Source organism: Raphanus sativus, unplaced genomic scaffold (genome assembly GCF_000801105.2).
Source record: "Raphanus sativus cultivar WK10039 unplaced genomic scaffold, ASM80110v3 Scaffold0307, whole genome shotgun sequence".
Lineage (NCBI taxonomy): Eukaryota > Viridiplantae > Streptophyta > Magnoliopsida > Brassicales > Brassicaceae > Raphanus > Raphanus sativus.
In genome coordinates, this window is record NW_026615627.1 from 1 (window position 1) to 21,081 (window position 21,081).

Below are 21,081 nucleotides of genomic sequence, written 5' to 3' on the forward strand. Positions count from 1 at the left end.
CGACTAAGAGCATCTCCAAAAGACTCTCTATTTTAGAGTTTGGAAAACTCTATATTTGAAGTTTCAAGTTGTTATTCTCCAAAAGCAAAACTTCAAACTTAACTTCAAATCTATTTGTATTTTATTCTAGGGTCCTTGTATTTATCATAACTAATGTAAATCTATAAAACTTTTATAAATAACTAACATACATAAAATATTACAGAAATATTAATTAATAAAATCTTACACTAAAAGATAAAATTATAAATAGAGATACATATATAAAATTAAACTACAAACAAAATACCACAATATTACATAAATTATTAAAAATAGAATTATGCAGTTTTATTTATAATTTTATTTTAAAAATAGAATTAGACAACAAGAATATTACAAAAGAAACTTAATAATTTTGTTTAAAAGGGTACATGAAGACATAATTTTGTTTAAAAGGGTACAAAAGAAGTTTAATAATTTTTATTGTGTTATTTCTTCATGTATCCTTTAAAAAAAAATAAGTTTCTTTTGTAATATTTTTGTTGTCTAATTACAGTTTTAAAATAATATACATTTTATTTTAATTTTTTTATTTAATTTATGTGTAAAACTTGAATTTATAAAAAAAATCTGAAACAATTATGAGATATAAAACTGTAAGAATTAAAATTATAGACAAAAATAATATTTAAGAATCATAAATGTGATATGTAAATTAATTGTAAGGATCAAATGGAAAATAAAAAGATGAAACTTCAAATTTGAAGTTTTGAATAGTGAAACTTTAAATATGAAGTTTCACTCCACAAAACTCTAAATTTGAAGTTTTGAAGTTTCTTTTTGGAGAGCAAAAAACTCTATATTTAAAGTTATAGAGTTTCTTTTGGAGATGCTCTAAGGCATCCAAGATGATCACATGACCATCACGCGAGTACACTCGTCGAAGTTGGGAAACCACAAAAAAAACTCATTATTAATCAACCAGTCTCCAAAAAGACAGAAAGGGAGGAAAAAAAAGGGAGCCGTTGTTCGTCTATCTTCTCCGGCCGCGGCTTCGTGCCGTTGGTTACGGAAGAAGGTAGATACCTTTAATTACTTGTTTCAGTCTCTTTTTTTAGGGTAGATGAGTTTAGATCTGGACAAAAGCTTTAGTCTTTCAGATTGAAGCGGGGAGATTCGAATCCGGACTCCACATACTCGATCTCATCAGATTTATGGGTTGTGGTGGTTGGTTTATGGTTACCGGCTGTAGTGAGCTTGATCGTGTCTAGTATCGCAGGTTTGGTCTTACTGAGGTGTGGAGGCTCGTAGATGGTACGTGGTGAACCCTTATAGAGGCCGATGGCGAGTCTTAGTTGGATCTAAAGGGAGTCTTTTGATCGGAGGCGCGTAGGAGGCGTATGGTGAACCTATTCAGAGTCCAATGGCCAGTCATAGTTGGAGCTGAAAGAATAATTGGAGATGAAAGAGATGAAGGAGTTGAAGCACTTGTAAGACGTGTGGTGAGCTTTCTTAAAATCCAGTAGCGATTTTTGGTTGGATTGGGAAAGTGTCAATGGAGCAGAAGCGAGAAGAAGGTGAAGCCTACATCAACGGTTATCCTAAAGCTAACAAGCTGGTGTTGATTCTTCAAGACTAGGTTTGAATCTCATTTAGTGTATTTATGAACTTTGTGTGTGTTAATTCTGGCTCTGGGGTTGATTATGTTTCAACCGCTGGCTTGTGTCTCTAGGGTTAATGTATCTTTTAACCGCTGGCCATCATGTTTTAGGTCTATTTCTTTTGTTTGGAGTTGTAAACTCCACTGTCATGGTCTGTACTAATGTGTTTTTGTGTTTTAAAAATTAAAATATCAGATGACAAAAAAAAAAAAATCAACCAGTCTCCCTTTTTCTTTTTTAAGTTGTTGCACTTTCTTGGTACTTCTATCTTTGGTTTGGCTTGTTACAAAAGAAAAAAAAATTTGGTTTGGCTGTTTACAATTAAATTATGTGTTTATACTTTTTATACTAACCATTGTTTTTTCACTTTTGACTTCTTTAGTTACATTGCTTTTAGTTAGCTGGATGGCATTGTATGAAACACGTACAATTTTACCCCAAAAGTGAAACATTTTTTCCTACTTTTTCTTTCATTTTCCTTTTCTTTTCTTAAACAAATAAAATGAAACTTGTACAAAGTAAATGGTTTTTGCTATTTATTAAAAAAAAGTAAATGGTTTTTGCTACAATGTTCGTTAAGTCCATGCTAAAACAGTTTTTTTTTTTTTAACCAGGGGGTGATCCAAAAGCTTTCTAGACCCAAGACTAATCCCCTGAGACCGACGGCAACCCACGTATTCTAACGATTTAACGCTAGCCCCGGTGGCCAAGTGGAATCGTACCCAGGGCGGAAGCTCCAGCCGGAGCCCTTTTACCACTAGGCCAAGACAACTTAGTTTGCTAAAACAGTTTAGATTGGAATACGTCTAAAACAATAACTGATTCAAAGCTCTACAACATCAAATCATAGCACATCAAAGAAAATACTCAGAAAATAGTGGGAGTAACATTTTGGAATAAATGATAAACAAATATAATATGTTAAAAAAATCAGAACATAAAATGAAGAACAGTACAAGATACACTATTGGCACGATTTCATGTTTCAGTATATCCACCGTGTAGGCTTGGACATCTCTTTTGTACTTATATTTTTGCCTAATCAAGTTTTGAACAAGGAATATCACTAACAAAATAGAAGTCTTTTCGATTTTAATTGATATGCATATAACAATATGAAATTCATTACATCAATAAGAGAAACTCAGAATAATATTAATGAATACAATAAAAGAATTACACTAAAATAATATCATTTTCTACTACAAAACCAAAATATGAAACTTTTCTTCTCAAACCATAGTAGAGCAGTCTGACGTGGTAGGATCATACAACGCAGGTAGCAAGAACTTCCTGCCGTTTGCACCATACGCATTAAAACTACCTCCCGTCGTAGAATCAACAAGTAAATTTCCAGCGTAACCAGGATAAGCTCCTTTCCCATAAACGCCGGGACACGCGGACGCAGCTTCGAGCGGTGCGTTTTGTGGGCCCTGGTAATAACCATTACCGAACGGGTTCGTTGCGGTTCCAGCTAAAAGACTAGCTAAGTTAATCACCATACCGTCGAGTCCCACATCGTTGTTCGGCGCCACGAGAGGCGGGCTCTGAGGACCGTACACAGGTGCGTGAAATGGCCATGCGCATTGACCCGGACATTGCGTTTCGGCGTTTCCGACCCAAATGTAAGCGAATTTGGATCCACGTTTACCCGTGTTACCACGAGCGTGTCCGTGCGTCCCGCATCGATTCATACCAAAGCCAGTTACCGCCACGTCAGCTGAAGTCAAAACGACGTTAACCGCGTCGTATTGATCGCCTTTTGAGGCTAACTTGCGGATATCTCTGTCTGTTAGAGACTTTCCGAGAGAGTATGTCTCGTCGAGGATCTGTGACTTGAGAGTGAGTGAGAGTGAAGGAGAAGGTGTTTTATCTCCTGCGGCGAGTTTGTAGTATTTCTCAGTGGTTTTCCACCACGTGGCGACAGATGGTTGGTTTGGAGTTTTTGAAGATGAATGTGAAAGCGAAGTGATGAAATCGGAGATGATTGCTCTTTGAGCTGGTTTGAATTTGCCGTACCAGATTAGGTTAACGGAGATTTTGCCGGAGAGAAGTGCTCCTTTGTGGTATTTCAATGATTGAAACTGGTTTGATCCATCTTGTGCTAGTTTCCTAGCAGAGATTGAGATTTGGAAGAGAGACACAAATAAAAAGAGTTTGAAAACTAACGAACACATTTTCATTTTTTTCTTTTCTTGGGAATATTGTTTATAAAATAACGAGAGTGAGAAGCTTTGCTTTCGAAGTTGAGATTTTGTTTTGTGAGAAATGAGCAGTGTGATGGGGGCTATTTATATGCCTCTCTGGGTGGATTTAGTTCCTGTATTTTATAGTTGAATAAAATTAGTTTTCGAATAGAAATAAAAAGTGCTGCCATACGCTTTAAAGCTGAAAAAAGAGAAGTTGCAGCGAAATTGGAAAGAATGGAAAAAGAGAGTAATGGTTATACTGTTGCCAGCTAAGAAAGAATGGTTCCACACTTACTTTTACATCCTTAGTTTACGTTAAAATTCGTCGGGTTGTTCGTAGCCTAGTGGCTGCTGAACTCTGCTTTCGGGCTCTGACGTCGGGGGTTCGACCCCTACTTACCTCAATTTAAGAATTAAAAGGTTTAAAAGTGACCAGTTGACAAAAAAAAATGTTTACGTTAAAATTTATTTTTTCAGATTGTGGTTATTTTTTGATACGTCTTTTTATAATTTTAAAATTCATTTACAACCTTTATGCAGACTTGTACAAATTCTGTTTACATTTCATTTTTGTACATAAACAAAATTTCGTTTTTGTACTTTCAAATTTGCATACAGGTATTTGGCAAAGTTTTTTATGTTAGGATTTTAAGTAAAGAGAAGAGTAAACTTTATATCATGTATTCGTTAAGTGTCGGCGAAAAATTAAAACATATTTTATGTTAAAATTTTAAAATCCCTTATAAATATATTTAAAACGACATTTATAGTAAAATGAGAGGTATATGAAAAGGTGGTAATATGTGTCAAATATTACTTCATCTGAATGTCACTTGATAACTAATCTTTAGATTATGTTCTAATTTGGGTACGAGTACTCTCGGAGAATCGAATGAGACATAGGATTCTTTTGTAAAGACACTGGCTTCTGTTTTTATTTGATAAATAAATTCGAAGTGGAATCAAAGTTGTACAATTAAAAACAACTGTTAAGTGCAATAATAAAGTACTGTTTATATCTGCTTAGAACACTGTAAAAATTGATAAAAGAATTTATTATGTCAGAAATGAGCAATACCTATGTACAGCCATAATTTCATACAGTATTCCCTCTGTTTTTTTATTGTAAGTAGTTTAAATAAAATTCATTTGTTTCAAAATATAAGTAGTTTTTATAATTTTAAATAATTTATATCTTTATTGGATTAAATGTGACCAATCAAATAATATTTACTTATTTAAGATTGGTTTAACTACACCTAATTTATACATTTAATGCTACTTTTCAAAAAATTAATGACTTTCTTAATATTTATGCATTCATCTAAAACTATTTACAAAAAAAAAATAGAAGGAGTATAATTTTTAAAAGAGGCATCAAATTTGACCTTATCGATAAAGTGTGACGGAATATACAGCTTAGCTACAGACAGCACCGAATTTAATGACTGGAAATACCCTTGCCAGCAAGCACGCAAGATGTACATGTTAAGACTTAAAGCGCGTGGTGGCGGTTAAAGAGAAAATGTGAAAAGTCCAAGAGACGTTGGGGAGATTTTCAAATTTTGGACAGCCTGGAAAAAGTTTGCAAATAACTAAATTATTAATAAATTTCGAATTAATAAAAATATACGATTATTAGTAGGAAAGTAGGTTGGAAGAGCTATGGAAAACCGTGTACAGTTGGCGAGAGCAAACCTAATCCCACAAGTAGAGATAAGCCTTCCCTGAAACGATGTCCGCGCGTGATAACATGCGCGTCCAAGTCCACGTCTCTAAGTTGTGACTTGTGAGTAATGGAAAGAAGGTGAGAGCTCGTGACTGGGAGCTTGACTATAGTTGGCTCTTTTACACATAACATAACTTTTAGGGTTCGTATCTTTAATTACATTTTTCTGAAAATAATAAATAATATTTATTTGTATATTAATTTATATTTCAAATATTACAAATACATTTTTCAACAACTTTAAATTATATATATATATATATATATTGTAAATTTAATTTTAAAAATATATATTTTTGATAGTATTAAATATGATAAGTTAATTATATAATATTATTTTTATCTTTTTATATATTCTAAATTTAAATACTCTATCAAAAACTCTAAATGAAAACATTAAGGAAAAAACATTTGAAAACATTAGTATTTCTCAATGTTTTTTTATATTTGTTAATTAGGTAATAAAGAACACAATGTTTTTCACAAATGTTTTACCAATCAAGACCTTAATATATGCAATTCATTTTTTTATGAAATTTATTTTTCTAATTACTCTATTGAAGATCTTTACCATATTACATTAGAAATGAACAATTTAAAATTACTTTCTGAAAAATTCATAGTTTGGTACATTTTGACCATTCTGATCTGAAGTTACAACAAAAAAAAACAAAACTCTTTATATAAAGATTTTGCAGTTTTAGCTAAGTCGTACTTTCATTACACGTCAAGATATGTAGGAAATCTTGAAAGATTGAATTTTTTTTTGTATCGTCTTTATCTCTTTCAGTTCTGTTGAGAAATTTAACCATAAATGAAGTTCTTTAATCACGGTGATCAAATCCTTCACATACGATTCAAAGTTCTGGCTGGTAGATTGACGTTTCACACTTTCTATTGCTCAAACAATTGCTTTGAGCTTTGAAACCAATGGGGACTCTCTTCTTCTTTGTATATTTGTACCTTAAGTTGGATTTGTCTATACATATTTCCAAACCCACCCACAACTACTAAAATGCGATATAGAAGTCTAAGAGTCATCCACCAAACATATGTCTTGAAAGCATAATGCTTGTGAATAGTAATATATGGTGATTGTGTTCCTATAGAAGATGATGCATTAGCCGAGAACCAAGCCTGACATTTTCTTTTTGCATGTTTGATCAGTTCGAGTGGGTTAATAATTTATCATTTCGAACTTTTCAAAGATATATATTATCTATAGATAATGATTTCTATCAATTTATAGATTTCCAAAACTGTTTTTTCTAGAATATGTACTCTATATTGGTGTATACATTCAAAATCGGGAAAATGTTCGAATTGGAAGGTATCCTACTCATTCATGAAAGATTATGAATTCAAAAATAACATGAGTCACAAATTCACTGAATTTTCTATATCTAGAACAATGATTATCGCTATCGAATATAACGATGTATAAGATTTCTTGTTACAGCTATATATCTTGTTATAAACTGCCTTGTAAAACAACACATCTCTTAAAGACCATTATTTTTTCAAATAAATACTTTAATTTTAATGATATTTGGCTCCAAAAATACAATCTCAATTTCTTGCTCTATTATATTCTTATCAACCCATTATCTTGACTTAAGATTATATTTCTAGGATATTTTGCAGAAGTTATAGCTACATTCACAAAATCCGCTATAAAATAATCAGTGACAAAATTTCAGTGGATGAATTTAGGCTAAATGATTTACTAATATATAAAATAATAGATAATTCAGGTTTCTATTTTTTTTTAATAAGAGAAGAGCGAATCAGAACCATTGAACTTTGCATAAGAAAAGACACAGATTCTCTTTGTCTGGTTTTAGTGAGACCTTGCTGTTATCTTTGTTCCACCTTAACTAATAGATAAACAAGAACTGATGTTTAAATCTGATTCTTTTTTTGAATTAAATAATTCTGATTCTTTAACAGCAATGTTTGTTCTTACTCCAACTGCATGATGATAATGTATACATTATTAGAAACAAAATTTTGTGAATTGTTTTAATAAACTATTTTATATAACAAAATATTAAGTTACTTTTTAAAATAAATACCCCAAAATTTTTCTTGTGAATTATTTTTGAGAAATAATGTTATATATAAAAATGTTAAACTAAAATTAAAATTTATAGATATTTATAAAAGAAGTACAAATTAAAAGTTAAATAAATTTTTTATTTTTGCAAAAATTAAATAACACTGTAATATTAATTCAGAATAACATTTTAGTTTATAAAAGATATGTTAGTTTATGCTATCCAAATTATTTTAGTCATTAAAAAAATAACTTGATATAAAGAAAACATTTTCATTAATTTAAACTATATCTTATATTATTTAGGGCTTTAATAAGCCGCATTACTTTTTGTGTTATTTTATTAAAAACACGAAATTAATCTTATATGTCATTGCTTCTTCTTATTCTTAAAACAAATAATATTAATTTGACTTATTTTCCTTTAAAGAACAAATTATTTATGAAAATATCATTACATTTTGTTCTTCTGAAATAGAGTACATTTCTCAATTATCTTCATTTTCATCATTTATTCATAAAATTGTCATGCCCATATACATCACTCATCATTAATAACCAGAACCTAGTTCTAAATCCACTTAAAATTGACATCTCCTTCTTTCAGTCACATTTTTACATATACAAATTATTTTTCTTTCATTCTCTATTTCATTTTATCTAAAAATTCAAAATTTCAATTTCAATTTTTTTTTTCAATTGGAGTTACTCATACTCATGATTCTTGATCAAAAACTAATGAGTTCCTTTCATTAAGAAGTTATTAATGTTTGGAGAAGCTAAGTAAAAACTTTAACCGAATATGTTTATGATTAAAAAAGGTTGGATAAATTTTGTGTAGAAAACTTCCCCAAAAATCCATCGAGAAATCTTTTTGTCAATGTATATATTAATTTTGAAATTGATTATTTTGTAAGATTTTATAGAAGATTTATTTAAAAGTCTGTTACATTTTCTTTGTAACAAAAGATTGATTAAACTCCCAATAAATCTGCATAGAAGCGACATTTGTTTTTCATTTACCAAAAATTTACAGAAATTTAACATTCTCATTGAAAATTTCTAGAAAAAACTGCTTTGTTTTTATTCCAAAATTTTGGTTAAACCCTTGGTTTGGAGAGTTGACTTCTTAAGAAGTCTTCTTTGAAACTCATATAAAGTCAAACATGATCAAGTGTAAATTAAACTACACAGATTTCTCCAGAATCCAACTATGAAAAGTGACATTTTAGCAAAATTCCAGTCAACTAAAAAATTAATTTGATTATCGATGAGACTTCTCGAGAAGTTTACTTTAGTAAAATCTAAAATTTATCCAAATACATAATGACCCAACAATTTAGGCCTGCGACTTTGAACCGGAATCGTTTATCCAAACCGGATCCGATCCGAAATGGACCGGTTCGGTACGGTTTCGGTATTCATCAATTTACCCATTGGATAATTTTGTAAATAACCGTGGATATCGGGTCAAATTCGGTTTTTACCCGGAACCGAATGGATACCCGATTTAAACTGGAATCTATGTAAAAATACACAGGTTTGCATCTTGTGGGTCTCGAACCCGGGTTGGAAGGGAATGCAACACTTGAAATACCACTGGGATACTTCAACTTTGTTGTAATTACCCACATTGTACTACTATATATTCGATTTCAATTTATTTTTTCTTTAAAAAATAAAATAAAAAGTAAAAAATAGATAAATAAATAAATAAAATATTATTTGGGTATTAAATTTATATCTGAACCGATTCGGAACCGGGTGGAACCAAACCGAACCCGAACCGTATGTCAACATTGGATACAGTTTTTAAATAACCGATTACCCGGAACCGAACGGTTCTTACCCGAAACCGAACCGAATACCCGAAATCCCAGCCCTACAACAATTTACAAAATACTTTGTAAAAAATCTGCTAATGGTGCCGATTTCTTAAGAAGTCTTCTTTAATTAATTTGTAATTAAAAATTACCTAAAATGCAACTATAGAAGTCTATTGTGAGTAGATTTCTCGAAAATTCTTCTCCACTAATTTTAGTAAATTTACATTTTATCAAAATTTAAAATGAAATTTGAAGGGTTTTTTTTTTCATTTATCAATTTTGAACCTCCCAAATGAATTTTATAACTTCATTGTATATAATGATAAAGTTAGCAATATTCTTATTTATTTATGTATCTAGCTAGTGAGAGCAAACTTCTCAAGAATTTTGCTCTCATCAATTGTTTGGTGAACATGTTCTATTTATGATAATGTGTTTTAGTATCTTTCCTACAGACTGGTTCAATTACAAAAGTTTACTATATATATCTGATGCATTATATTTTGTTAAAATTTGCGTTACCGCATGTTTTATGTATTATTTTATTTTTAACTTATGTGATATTAAAATTGTAATAAATTTAAAATTTATTATGTTGAACTTGTGTCATGCGCTATTTTATTATAAGTTCATATGTAATAAATATAACTTATTTTCATAATTATCATCCAAATCACAAAAAAAAATGATAAGGGGACAACACACAAGCGGCTTCCCTTTAAATTGAAAAACTATAATATTAATAAATGATTTAAAATGGAAACAATAGTTTATGGTTATAAGAACTTGAAAAAATGGATAAAGCATAGACGGACTTTTTATTAATAGATTGAAGACAAAATAAATTTACTTTTACAACATTTAATTAATAAATATGAAAATAAGATTCTTTCTCTACATGTTTTCTCACTGTAAATCCAATAGCTAAAGTGAAACATGATTGAAAACAACACTGTCTAAAATATTAAAGAACATCTCTTATAGAAAATTTCTTTGAGAAGCCTGCTAGTGCATCATAGCTTAGAGCATCATTAACCCAAGTGGCTTAATGGAGGGGTGCTTAAATTTTTTTTTTTTTTTTTGTGTGATTAAAAAAAAAAAAATTAAAAGTCAACCAATCGCGGGCCACCACGTGTTAGTGGGGCCCGCATACTGTTGAAAAACCATTGAAGAACGTAGCTTATATAAGCCACAAAAGAGTTGGTTGTTTTGATTGATTGGGACCCACCTTCTTATTTTTATTTTTTTTGGTAAACCACTCTCTCTAAATACTTGCGTTAAAGATGCTCTTAGCAGTCTTCTCGAAAAAGTCTCTAATTCTAAGAGAACATTTTAATTTTTAATGAAATTGGATTGTGGATTAAAATTTTAATTTTGTGCTTAATTATTAGTTTAATATATTTCTTCGATGAAGTCTACGCAAAAAGTCTGTTAATAAAGTCTAATATATAGTCTTCATATATAAACAATACGCATATCCAAAAAATGTTTAAAATGGTTTCAATACAGATAAAAAATAGAACTTTAGTTTTAAATAAGAAGAAAATAGTTTAATAGTTTAACATATTTTTATTTGAATCTAACACATAAAAAATATACTTTATATTGTTTGAAACTAAAACTATTACAACCAAAATAATAACATAATCACACTACATTTTAATTCATATTTTCTTTGGTTTTAACACGCACACAAAATAAAAATGTCAAAAATTTAAAGATATATATATTTTACTTTTAGAGAAAACGATAAAACATGAAAAATACAATTTAAGCCAAAAATAATAAGAAAACACACATTACAGTTTAGGCTAAATCTATAACTTTATTCATATTTAACAGCCAAATATATATATAATTGGTGAATTTATTTATTTTACCAATTTTAGTAGTTTACATATATAGTAGATTTCTCCATAATACTGCTAGTACAATATTACTAAAGGGTGATCGAAGGGTAAAAGTGGAGTGTTGGTATTTTTCTATTGAATCCGGTGATTTAGACGAGTAACTTTTAGCGTCAAACTGTTATGGTATTTTTTGTGTAGGGTCGTTTTAGTACTACGGAACACTAGAAGATTTGTATAAAAGATGAGAAATCGAGGCTAGAAGAGATGTTTTATTGAGTAATGCGTGTGGGACTACAACGTTGGTGTATAAACCTAGTTCTTGTCGCCTAAACTAAGGTTTTTGATTCTTTACTCGTCTTTTTAATGTTTAGCAAACTTTTTGACAAATTCGATGTACTATCTTTAGATTTGAAAAACCTTAGTATCCAAAAAGTTAAAAATGATTGCAAAACAGAGAAAAGCTTTTAAATGAATTTTTTTATCTTTAAATGATAAAAAATCACATTAAGTTGAATATATCTATATATATATATATATATATATATATATATATATATATATATATATATATATATATATATATGAGAATCTAACACACAAAAACACATCTTAAGTTTATAAATCTATCTTTTATGAGTAGAAGATGAAAAAACTATCTGAAAATCTATAAAATACATGATAAAATTGTGAGAAATACATGAGACAAAAATGAGAAATTGATATAAAATTTGATGCTCTCAAATTCAAAAAGATTAAAAATTAAAGAGATTAGAGATTTTAGAGAGAGAAGCATATTATTTTTGTTGTAACCATTTCAGAGAAAGAGAGAAAAATGTGTAAATTTTTTTCATATAGAAAGAAAAAAATTCCATTGAGATAAAAAGTACTGTGTATAAGATTTCTCAAGAAATTTGCTAGTGCATTACGGTTTAGCAGACTTCTAAAAATTCTTATAACCCTAAATTTGCCCTGCATTTCAGAAGACTTCTAAGTTTCTAAAGAAGCCTACTAGTGTATAACCTTTTGGTATGCATTAATATACTTCTTAAATAGTCTTCTATTCTTAAACTCTAAATCAAATAGTCTTACTATATAGAAATAAATACTTCGTTAAACATAAAATTAACTTATAAATGTTAATATATACAAAACTAAACACTTATATTTTAAATTTTAACTTCAAAAAACATATTTAAGATTTTAAAAATTAACCCTAAGAATACCAAAATTACCTGAATATATATTACCAAACCCAAATCTAATCAAATGGACCATGATGACTTATAATATATATTCACTCATATACGTAGAAAACCATTCAATTCATCAAAATTAAATTTATATGATTTATAATTAATTTTTGTCAACATTTGTTTTGACTGAACGTAAGAGATATACTATAAATCAGAGATACACATGTAGATATCACAATGAAACAAAAGACACGTGTCAAATAAAATACATGCATCTTGAAGTTCCAAACTCCACTGACGAAAATTTGGAGCTTCAACTCTGGAAAATCTCCGATTACAATGGCGCAACTTCATCTTATCTTTCTGAACACTTGAATATTATGATTTTCACTTTTAAACCTCAATCTTTCGCCTTCAACCGCTACTCTTGAACATGAATACATACATCCACAGGTGATTTACTCCGAGAAACTTCAATCGGTTTTAAAGAGATTCTTTATCGGACCATCTGTAAAGAAGATGCTAATTCTTCTAAATTCTTCAGCCACCGATCAAGTATAATCCAACAATTACATCTTTCTTTTCATCCAAGAAACTCACTCTTATTGATGAAGACAAACAAATTTTTAAAATAGAGTCAGAATTATACTCGTAGAGAAGAAAGCTTGAGGATACCCGAAGAGAAGAAGATGATTTAAGCCAAGGTGAGACATGACATAAATGATTTTTCGAAAGTGGGTCACAGACAGAACGCCTCTGAGATCCAATTAACCGGATCAGAGTTTAAACACTAAGAAAGGCGAGTATTATTGAAATTCAACACAGATAATAGAAGCATATGAATGAAAGACAGCTCTGAATGGTTTTAATTTATTACAACAAAATCGTCAAACCAAAGGGAAATCGCATAAGCGAAGACAAGATTCGGTCTAGATATTAACAAACAAAAAATAAAAAGATGAGATGGTAACTTGCGGCGAAAGCCATGACCACTGACAGCAAGCTTTTGGTGAGAGAACTTTTTATTTATTTAGAATTGTTTATAAGTACTTCATTTTAATTTATTTTCCATCAAATAATGTTTTGTAATTTTGTAAATTAATTTTCAGATTAAATTCATTAGTAAACTTTTCAAGAAGTTTTTTTGTAGAAGACTTCATTGTTTCAAATTTCTAGAAGACTTGTTAAAGTTATAACCGCAAAGTTCCACATTTTTGTTTGGTCATAGATAATTATCATTTTACTATTTTAAAATAATTTTTATTAGATTAATTTAAATATATTTACATTTAAATTCAAATTTTAAATCATTTTTGGCAAATATCTGATATATATTGTTTCAAAAATACTTATGATCCAGTTTACTTAAGTGTATTATAATATAAAATAATTAGATATTAATATTAATAACAAATTTTCAGTTTATAGACTATAAGTGATATCTAACAAAACACTATAACTGTTTTAATATTATATAGTTGTCAAACTTTGAAAATATAACTTAATTTTTTCTATGAATCCGTATTTGGATGAATAAATACACGCATAAAAATTAACAAACAATTACTACTTTAATTGAAGCATTATCTCTAATCTCTTATACTTTATTTTTATTATGTCTTGAGATCTTCGCTTCGATATTTTTTTATTTCGAACTACGAGAAACTTTTCCTACAGGGAAAATGAATTACTATATGTCTCAGTTCATGCACTATTTTCTTGTATACTCCATAGTAAACCTAAATATTTATAAAATAACATAAAAAGTAGGAAATAAGCGAATCTAGCCAGTACACCTATAACTTGAAAAAAATATTTTGTTAAAACAAAAAAAAACTTGAAAAGATTTATTCTTTCTCTTTTTTTTTGAGCAACATTATTCTTTCTCTTATCATAGAATTCTGAGACATCGTTAAAAATCAAAAGCGAATTACCTTACAAATTTGATAAAGAAAAATTTACCATCAAAAACACTTTATGAGTTATCAATAATTACTCTTGAATACACAATCACTGGTTTTAACTTTCTTCGAAGCATGTCGAGAATGTATGTAACTTACATCAATAAACTATCACATACATGAATCAAGCGGAATAGTTAATAAGAAAGAGCTGATAAAAATATTTGAGATAACTTGGTTTATATCGCTCAACTTAAAAAGACTATATTAAGAAAAAACAGAACAAATCCTATTCCTCCAAGGTTTTTATCTTCTATGAGAGCTCGGGAAAGTTAAGAAGTGGACATCGAATATCTACTATCATGGAACAATTAGCCTGACTTATTCACCAAGGTTTTTTCCACTACAACATTCTGAAAATATATCTATGATATCGAAATACAGTGTTTACGTGATCTATAAAGAAAACGATATATCTATTATTTTCAAGAAAAGATAGCGATAATCTACTTTTTTCTCATCTTTGTCTTTATTCCAATGGATTTTTCATAGCTAGGTTTTTAGCGAACTAGGGCATAATACAAATTGGATAAATAAAACAGAGTGTTAAGAGATAATGTTCATCCATTTGATAATAAAATAGTAATTAATTCCTAGTGAAGGTAATAGTTGCCGACTTAACCCCTCTTATAAATATGTGTCTTCTCTGATCAAATTTATGAGACTATTTAAGTCAAATCTTTATCTCTCTCTATTTAAACATCAAAAACTTAACATAAAACTGATACAAAGATCAGATATTTTTTAAAAAATGTACCCAATTAAAAATGATAAAAGCCCAATTTAATATATCAATGAGGACTCCCTAAATTTAATTACCAGAATTGTTATTTTTTGAACCTTTTTTAGTTTATATTATTACTTTTAAAAACTCTAAAATTATAACTTTAAAATGTACTTTAAATCACAAAAGTATTGGTATAATTTTATAAAAAGACGCACAATCTAAACTTAATACCCAAATATTTTCAAAGTTTAATGTTTATGTTACCAATTAAAATGAAAAATTGTATAAAAACAAAAGAATACAACCTCATTATTAACCAATGGACACACTGATCAAGATAAATCAATTTCAAATAAATAAACTATGGAACAGTAACTCCGTTAACATATCCCTTATATATTATTTTAGAAGTATTAAAAATAAATAACCTTTAATTTATGTGTGATTTACAAATGTGCCATTTCCTAGGTGTCATCACCACAAGCTCTCTCACCATCTATTTTCAAAACCCCTTAATTAACTAGACTAATTACAATAACTTGCCATTGGTCATTACATTGAAACTTAACTAATATACTCTAAGCTTTTATTTATTGACTAACCAAATAAATCATATCCACGATTTATGGTTTCGGTTATTATTTACCATATGCTATTACACAGTTTAATTATGATGCATTCCATTATTCTTTACATGGTTTTCACATTATTATCTACCAAACCAGAAATATGGTAAATACAATTGTTTGTTTCGGTCTTACCAGAGACCAAAAATACTCTGGAACATATTCTATTATACAGTTTTTGGCTTTCATGATTAAACCGTACATGGTTAAATACTATTTTGATTATTAGATGACTTTTTATGAAGTTTACAATGTTTTCACTATACAACCGTTAAAACATATTTTAAAATCATTACAATTAAGTAGAATATTTTAAAAGCATAGTTTGAAATTATTATAATTGAGTAGAATATTTTGTTATCATCAAACGATCCAGAATCATTATTTTCATTTAATATTAAGGGATTATGTATTTTATATGATTCAATACTCTAATATACTAAGTCATTCATATTTGAGGCTCTGAATCATATGGTTTGACTAAGTATATAAAATACAATTTCGGACCAATGATGCTGACATGTTGTAACTTAAAACCATAATATAAAATCGTAATAAAACTGGATGGCTTGATTTCACCAAATCAAGACATCCATTTATGTAATCATCAAAATCATTGTAAGTTATGTTTTAATGCTGATTTTAAATTAGACAAGTTTAGTGCAAGTTATTTTTAAAAGAATCTGATACTAATTAACTGAAAAAATTAAAATGTACGTTAACCTTGGCCATTTATTCAGCCTGATGTATTTTCGTAAAGTTAGAACTATGAATTTTCAGTCAAAGAGTTCTTTGCTGTAAAAACCCACATGATTTTGAACAATCTTCCTATCTTAATTATGATTAGTTTAATTATGTCTTTGATTCGTTTATAATAAATAAAAGATTTTCAATCCTCTGTCAATCACGTAGGAATATTTCTGGTTTGGAATTGTATTCTCCTCTATTTATCACATTTTAGGAATGTAAATCCCGTTATGACTACATATTGATCGTTTGAGAATCCAGTCATGCGAGAAATTGATTATTTTAGTATTTAATGTGATTGTATATTGGAATAAATGTGAAATGCTATCATATAAGGAATAACTTTTAATGTAAAACTTTATTATCATGTTTTAGTCAAACTTCCCTTCTTTTTATTTTTATATATTCTCAAAAATAAAAAGATGTAAAATATAAATGACATAGTGATGTAAAATATAAATACATTTTATTTATTTTTGGGAATAATAACTAATCTTATATAAGTTTTTGATTACTCATATAAATTCACTCCCATGATCTATACTTCAATTACATACAACCAATAACACAAGTTTTTTTTTTTAAAAAGAAGCTTATCTTATATAGATATACACAATTTCATTCAATCATTCATTATAAAATATATAGTATTGGGACTATGATTTTTACATTTTTAATACATATATATTAAATTTTATAATTTTTTAGTTCATTCATCCTGCGCATGGCGCAGGTTATCACCTAGTAATCGTTTATAACATACATTCACGCGGGTCTAAATTCTAATAGATATTTATATTCTCAGCTAATACTTCACAACAAGTTTCATATTTTTTACTAAAATGTCGTAGTTGCTGTTGCTTTTCTTTCTAAAAAAAGTATGTGGTTGCAAACTAATGTCATTTATAGTCCCTCTTGAGGTGAAATCATTTCAATGTCTGTATGCGATCATTACCATTGGCAGGGTAAATTCATATTTCAAAGATTGTGTTAAAAGTACGTAAGTAATGAATATGCGAATTTGAGAGAACCATATTTCCAAACTTTGAGTTCTCATGTAGTATAGATACCAAATATATGAAAATGTAGATTTATAAACATTTTCCGCTGCAAACTGATGCGGATCATCGACGTCTACAATAACGCCTCAGGACAGCAACTGAATAAATCCAAATCTTCAGTTATGTTCGGTTCTAAGGTAGTAGTGTCCCTAAAAATAGACCTTAAACGGTCACTCAACATAAATCAAGAAGGTGGCATGTGTATGTACTTAGGCTTACCGGAAACGATTTGTGGTTCTAAGAAACAAGTGTTCAGCTTCGTACAAGAGAGACTTAACGATCGTACGAACTCCTGGTCAACAAAGCTGCTATCTAAAGGAGGAAAAGAAATCCAGATCAAGGCAGTGGCGCAGGCTATCCCCTCCCATGTTATGTCCTGCTATTTGCTGCCAAAAGAAATAACGACAAAGCTTACTAGTGCAGTCTCACGCTTCTGGTGGAGTACCAAGTTAAATAATAGAGGGCTCCATTGGGTGGCATGGGACAAAATATGCGCTCCAACAGAAGAGGGAGGCCTAGGGTTCTGAGATTTTAATGATTTCAACCTTGCACTCCTAGCGAAACAATTGTGGAGATTACTCAAATACCCGAAGTCCTTACTAGCTCGGGTTATGAAGGGGCGATATTATAAGCATACGAGCCCAATGAATGTGGAGCGAGCAAATAACCCATCATATGGGTGGAGGAGTATATCGGCGGCGAAACAAGTATTAAAGCAAGGGCTCCGGAAGAGGATAGGGAACGGGCATGATACAAAAGTATGGGAGGAACCTTGGCTACAAACAGACCCTCCACGACCACCGAGAAGCGCTAGAGCTTTGCGTGACGATGACATCCATGTCCACCACCTGATAAACCCCGAGAGACATGAATGGGACTTGGACATGCTCAACGAGATGATCGCTACGGAAGATATACCCCGCATAACGGAGATACGAGTGAGCAGAATAGGACGACAGGATTGCTATAGCTGGGACTTCACAAAGTCAGGACTATACACAGTAAGATCAGGCTACACTGTGGCACGAAACATCAGAACTGCTGCTCAAACAAACATGGTCTCTGAACCAAGTACGATGGGTTTAAAAAAGGAAATCTGGAAGATCAAAGCCCCGCGAAAACTAAAGCACTTCCTTTGGCAGGCCACTTCTGGATATATCGCCACTGCAAAACAATTAAAGGACCGGCATTGCTCCAGGGACAGTGTATGCATGCGTTGCGGTGCGGAGACGGAATCCATAAACCATACCCTGTTTGAGTGTCCCCCGGCACTTCAAGTCTGGGCGTTATCGCTGGTTCCTACCCCTCCGGGAAGATTCCCGTGTACCTCAATCTATGGGAACATTGACTATCTACTCCTACGTGCAAAGAAACTAGGAATTAACGCAGCAGTGTTGGCCCCCGTCCCGTGGATCCTATGGTATATATGGAAATCGAGGAATGAGAAAGTCTTTAGTAACAAAGATATAGATCCCCTCGATACTCTCCAATTAGCGATCAAGGAAGCGGAAAGCTGGACGTTGGCTCAGAAAATACCACCACCAGAAGACTTTATGCAAACGGAACCGCAAGCTACGATCAGAACATCACCAAGTACAAACGCTATACAGTGGAGGTGCCAAACGGACGCGTCCTGGATAAGCAGCAACGAAAGAACCGGACTATGTTTCACGCTTCTAAAGGCGGACTCTGCAGTTCTGTTCGGCACTCATGGATTGGCAAGCACGGCATCTCCTTTACACGCAGAAGCGGAGGGAGTTATATGGGCTATGCAGGAGGTTTTGAAGACAGGAAACAGAGAAGTGCAATTCGAATTGGATTGTGAACAGCTGGTCAAGTTGATATGCAAAGAGGAAGACTGGCCATCAATGGCAGCGGAATTAGATGAAATCAAAGCTCTGTCCATGGAATACACCGATATATCTTTCATTCATATCCCGCGTTCATCAAATGTCCATGCAGACCGCCTGGCTAAAGGTGGAAGATCACGAGTCCATCACACCCCGTACGTCGACTGCGTTGCTCCAAGCTGGCTAGCTTCTCAAGCTAGTCTCTCCAACGCAGCTTAGTTACTTTATTTACTATTCGATGTCAAAAAAAAAAAACATTTTCCGCTGCAAATTGCAATGCGTGACGGATAAATAAGAAGGAGCGTTAAGAGATAATGTTCATCCATTTGATAATAAAATAGTAATTACTTCCTAGTGAAGGTAATAGTTGCCGACTTAACCCCTCCTATAACTATGTGTCTTCTATGATCAAATTTATGAGACTATTTATATAACGCCCGATCCGCCCACGGCTAATGGGCCGCTCACGTCCGCTCTCTCGGCCCGTAGGTCCCATCTAATCCGACGGTCGATCGTTAAATTTTTAAAGGCTCGAAATCATTGTTTACTGACCCTGTAATCACCACTCGACTTTTCCCCGTACTTTGGCCTCACTTACACGGTATCGCGAATCACTTCCCGATAGGTTACCCATCACTTCACTACTCCAGCCCAAACACGCTTAACTCTGGAGTTCTAAACGGATGTGTGATGGAAAAGGTAAGTCAACTTTGGTGACATAGGTAAGCCAAATCGATTCTCTTAAGCCTTTTCACATCTCACAAATCGGGATGTTACAATTCACCTCCTCTCAAAGAACACAACGTCTTTGTTGCGCCCCACGACAGGTCTCAAGATGCCTCTCAGGTCAGAACTGAGACGGCTAACCAGCTCTGATACCACTTATAACGCCCGACCCGCCCACGGCTAATAGACCGCCCATGCCCGCTCTCTCGGCCCGTGAGTCCCATCCCATCCGACGGTCGGTCGTTAGTTTTCCAAAGACTCGAAATCATTGTTTACTGACCCTGCAATCACCACTCGACCTTTCCCCGTGTTTTGGCCTCACTTACACGGTATCGCGAATCACTTCCCGATAGGTTACCCATCTTTTCACTACTCAAGCCCAAACACGCTTAACTCTGGAGTTCTAAACGGATATGTGACGAAAAAGGTAAGTCAACTTTGGTGACATAGGTAGCCAACACAATTCTCTTAAGCCTTTTCACATATCACAACTCGGGATGTTACAATTCATCCCTTCTCAAAGAATACAACGTCTTTGTTGCGCCCCACGATAGGTCTCAAGACGCCTCTCAGGTCAGAACTGAGACGGCTAACCAGCTCTGATACCACTTATAACGCCCCGACCCGCCCACGGCTAATGGGCCACTCACGCCCGCTCTCTCGGCCCGTGGGTCCCATCCCATCCGACGGTCGGTCGTTAATTTTCCAAAGGCTCGAAATCATTGTTTACTGACCCTGCAATCACCACTCGACCTTTCTCCGTGCTTTGGCCTCACTTACACGGTATCGCGAATCACTTCTAGATAGGTCACCCATTCTTTCACTACTCCAGCCCAAACACGCTTAACTCTGGAGTTCTAAATGGATGTGTGACGGAAAAGGTAAGTCAACTTTGGT

The 21,081-nt window shown here is 31.7% G+C and overlaps 1 protein-coding gene across 1 annotated transcript; it reads right to left on the minus strand.

Moving 5' to 3' along the window:
• Positions 1-2,706: 2,706 nt before the first annotated feature.
• Positions 2,707-3,950, minus strand: LOC108844338 (protein EXORDIUM). The gene has a single exon (XM_018617583.2). The coding sequence runs from the start codon at positions 3,824-3,826 to the stop codon at positions 2,876-2,878; it is 951 nt and encodes a 316-aa protein (XP_018473085.1). The 5' UTR covers positions 3,827-3,950; the 3' UTR covers positions 2,707-2,875.
• Positions 3,951-21,081: the final 17,131 nt, after the last annotated feature.

Excerpts from the sequence above, each read along its gene's own strand:
- LOC108844338 (XM_018617583.2), bottom strand. The coding sequence starts at position 3,826 with ATGAAAATGTGTTCGTTAGTTTTCAAACTCTTTTTATTTGTGTCTCTC.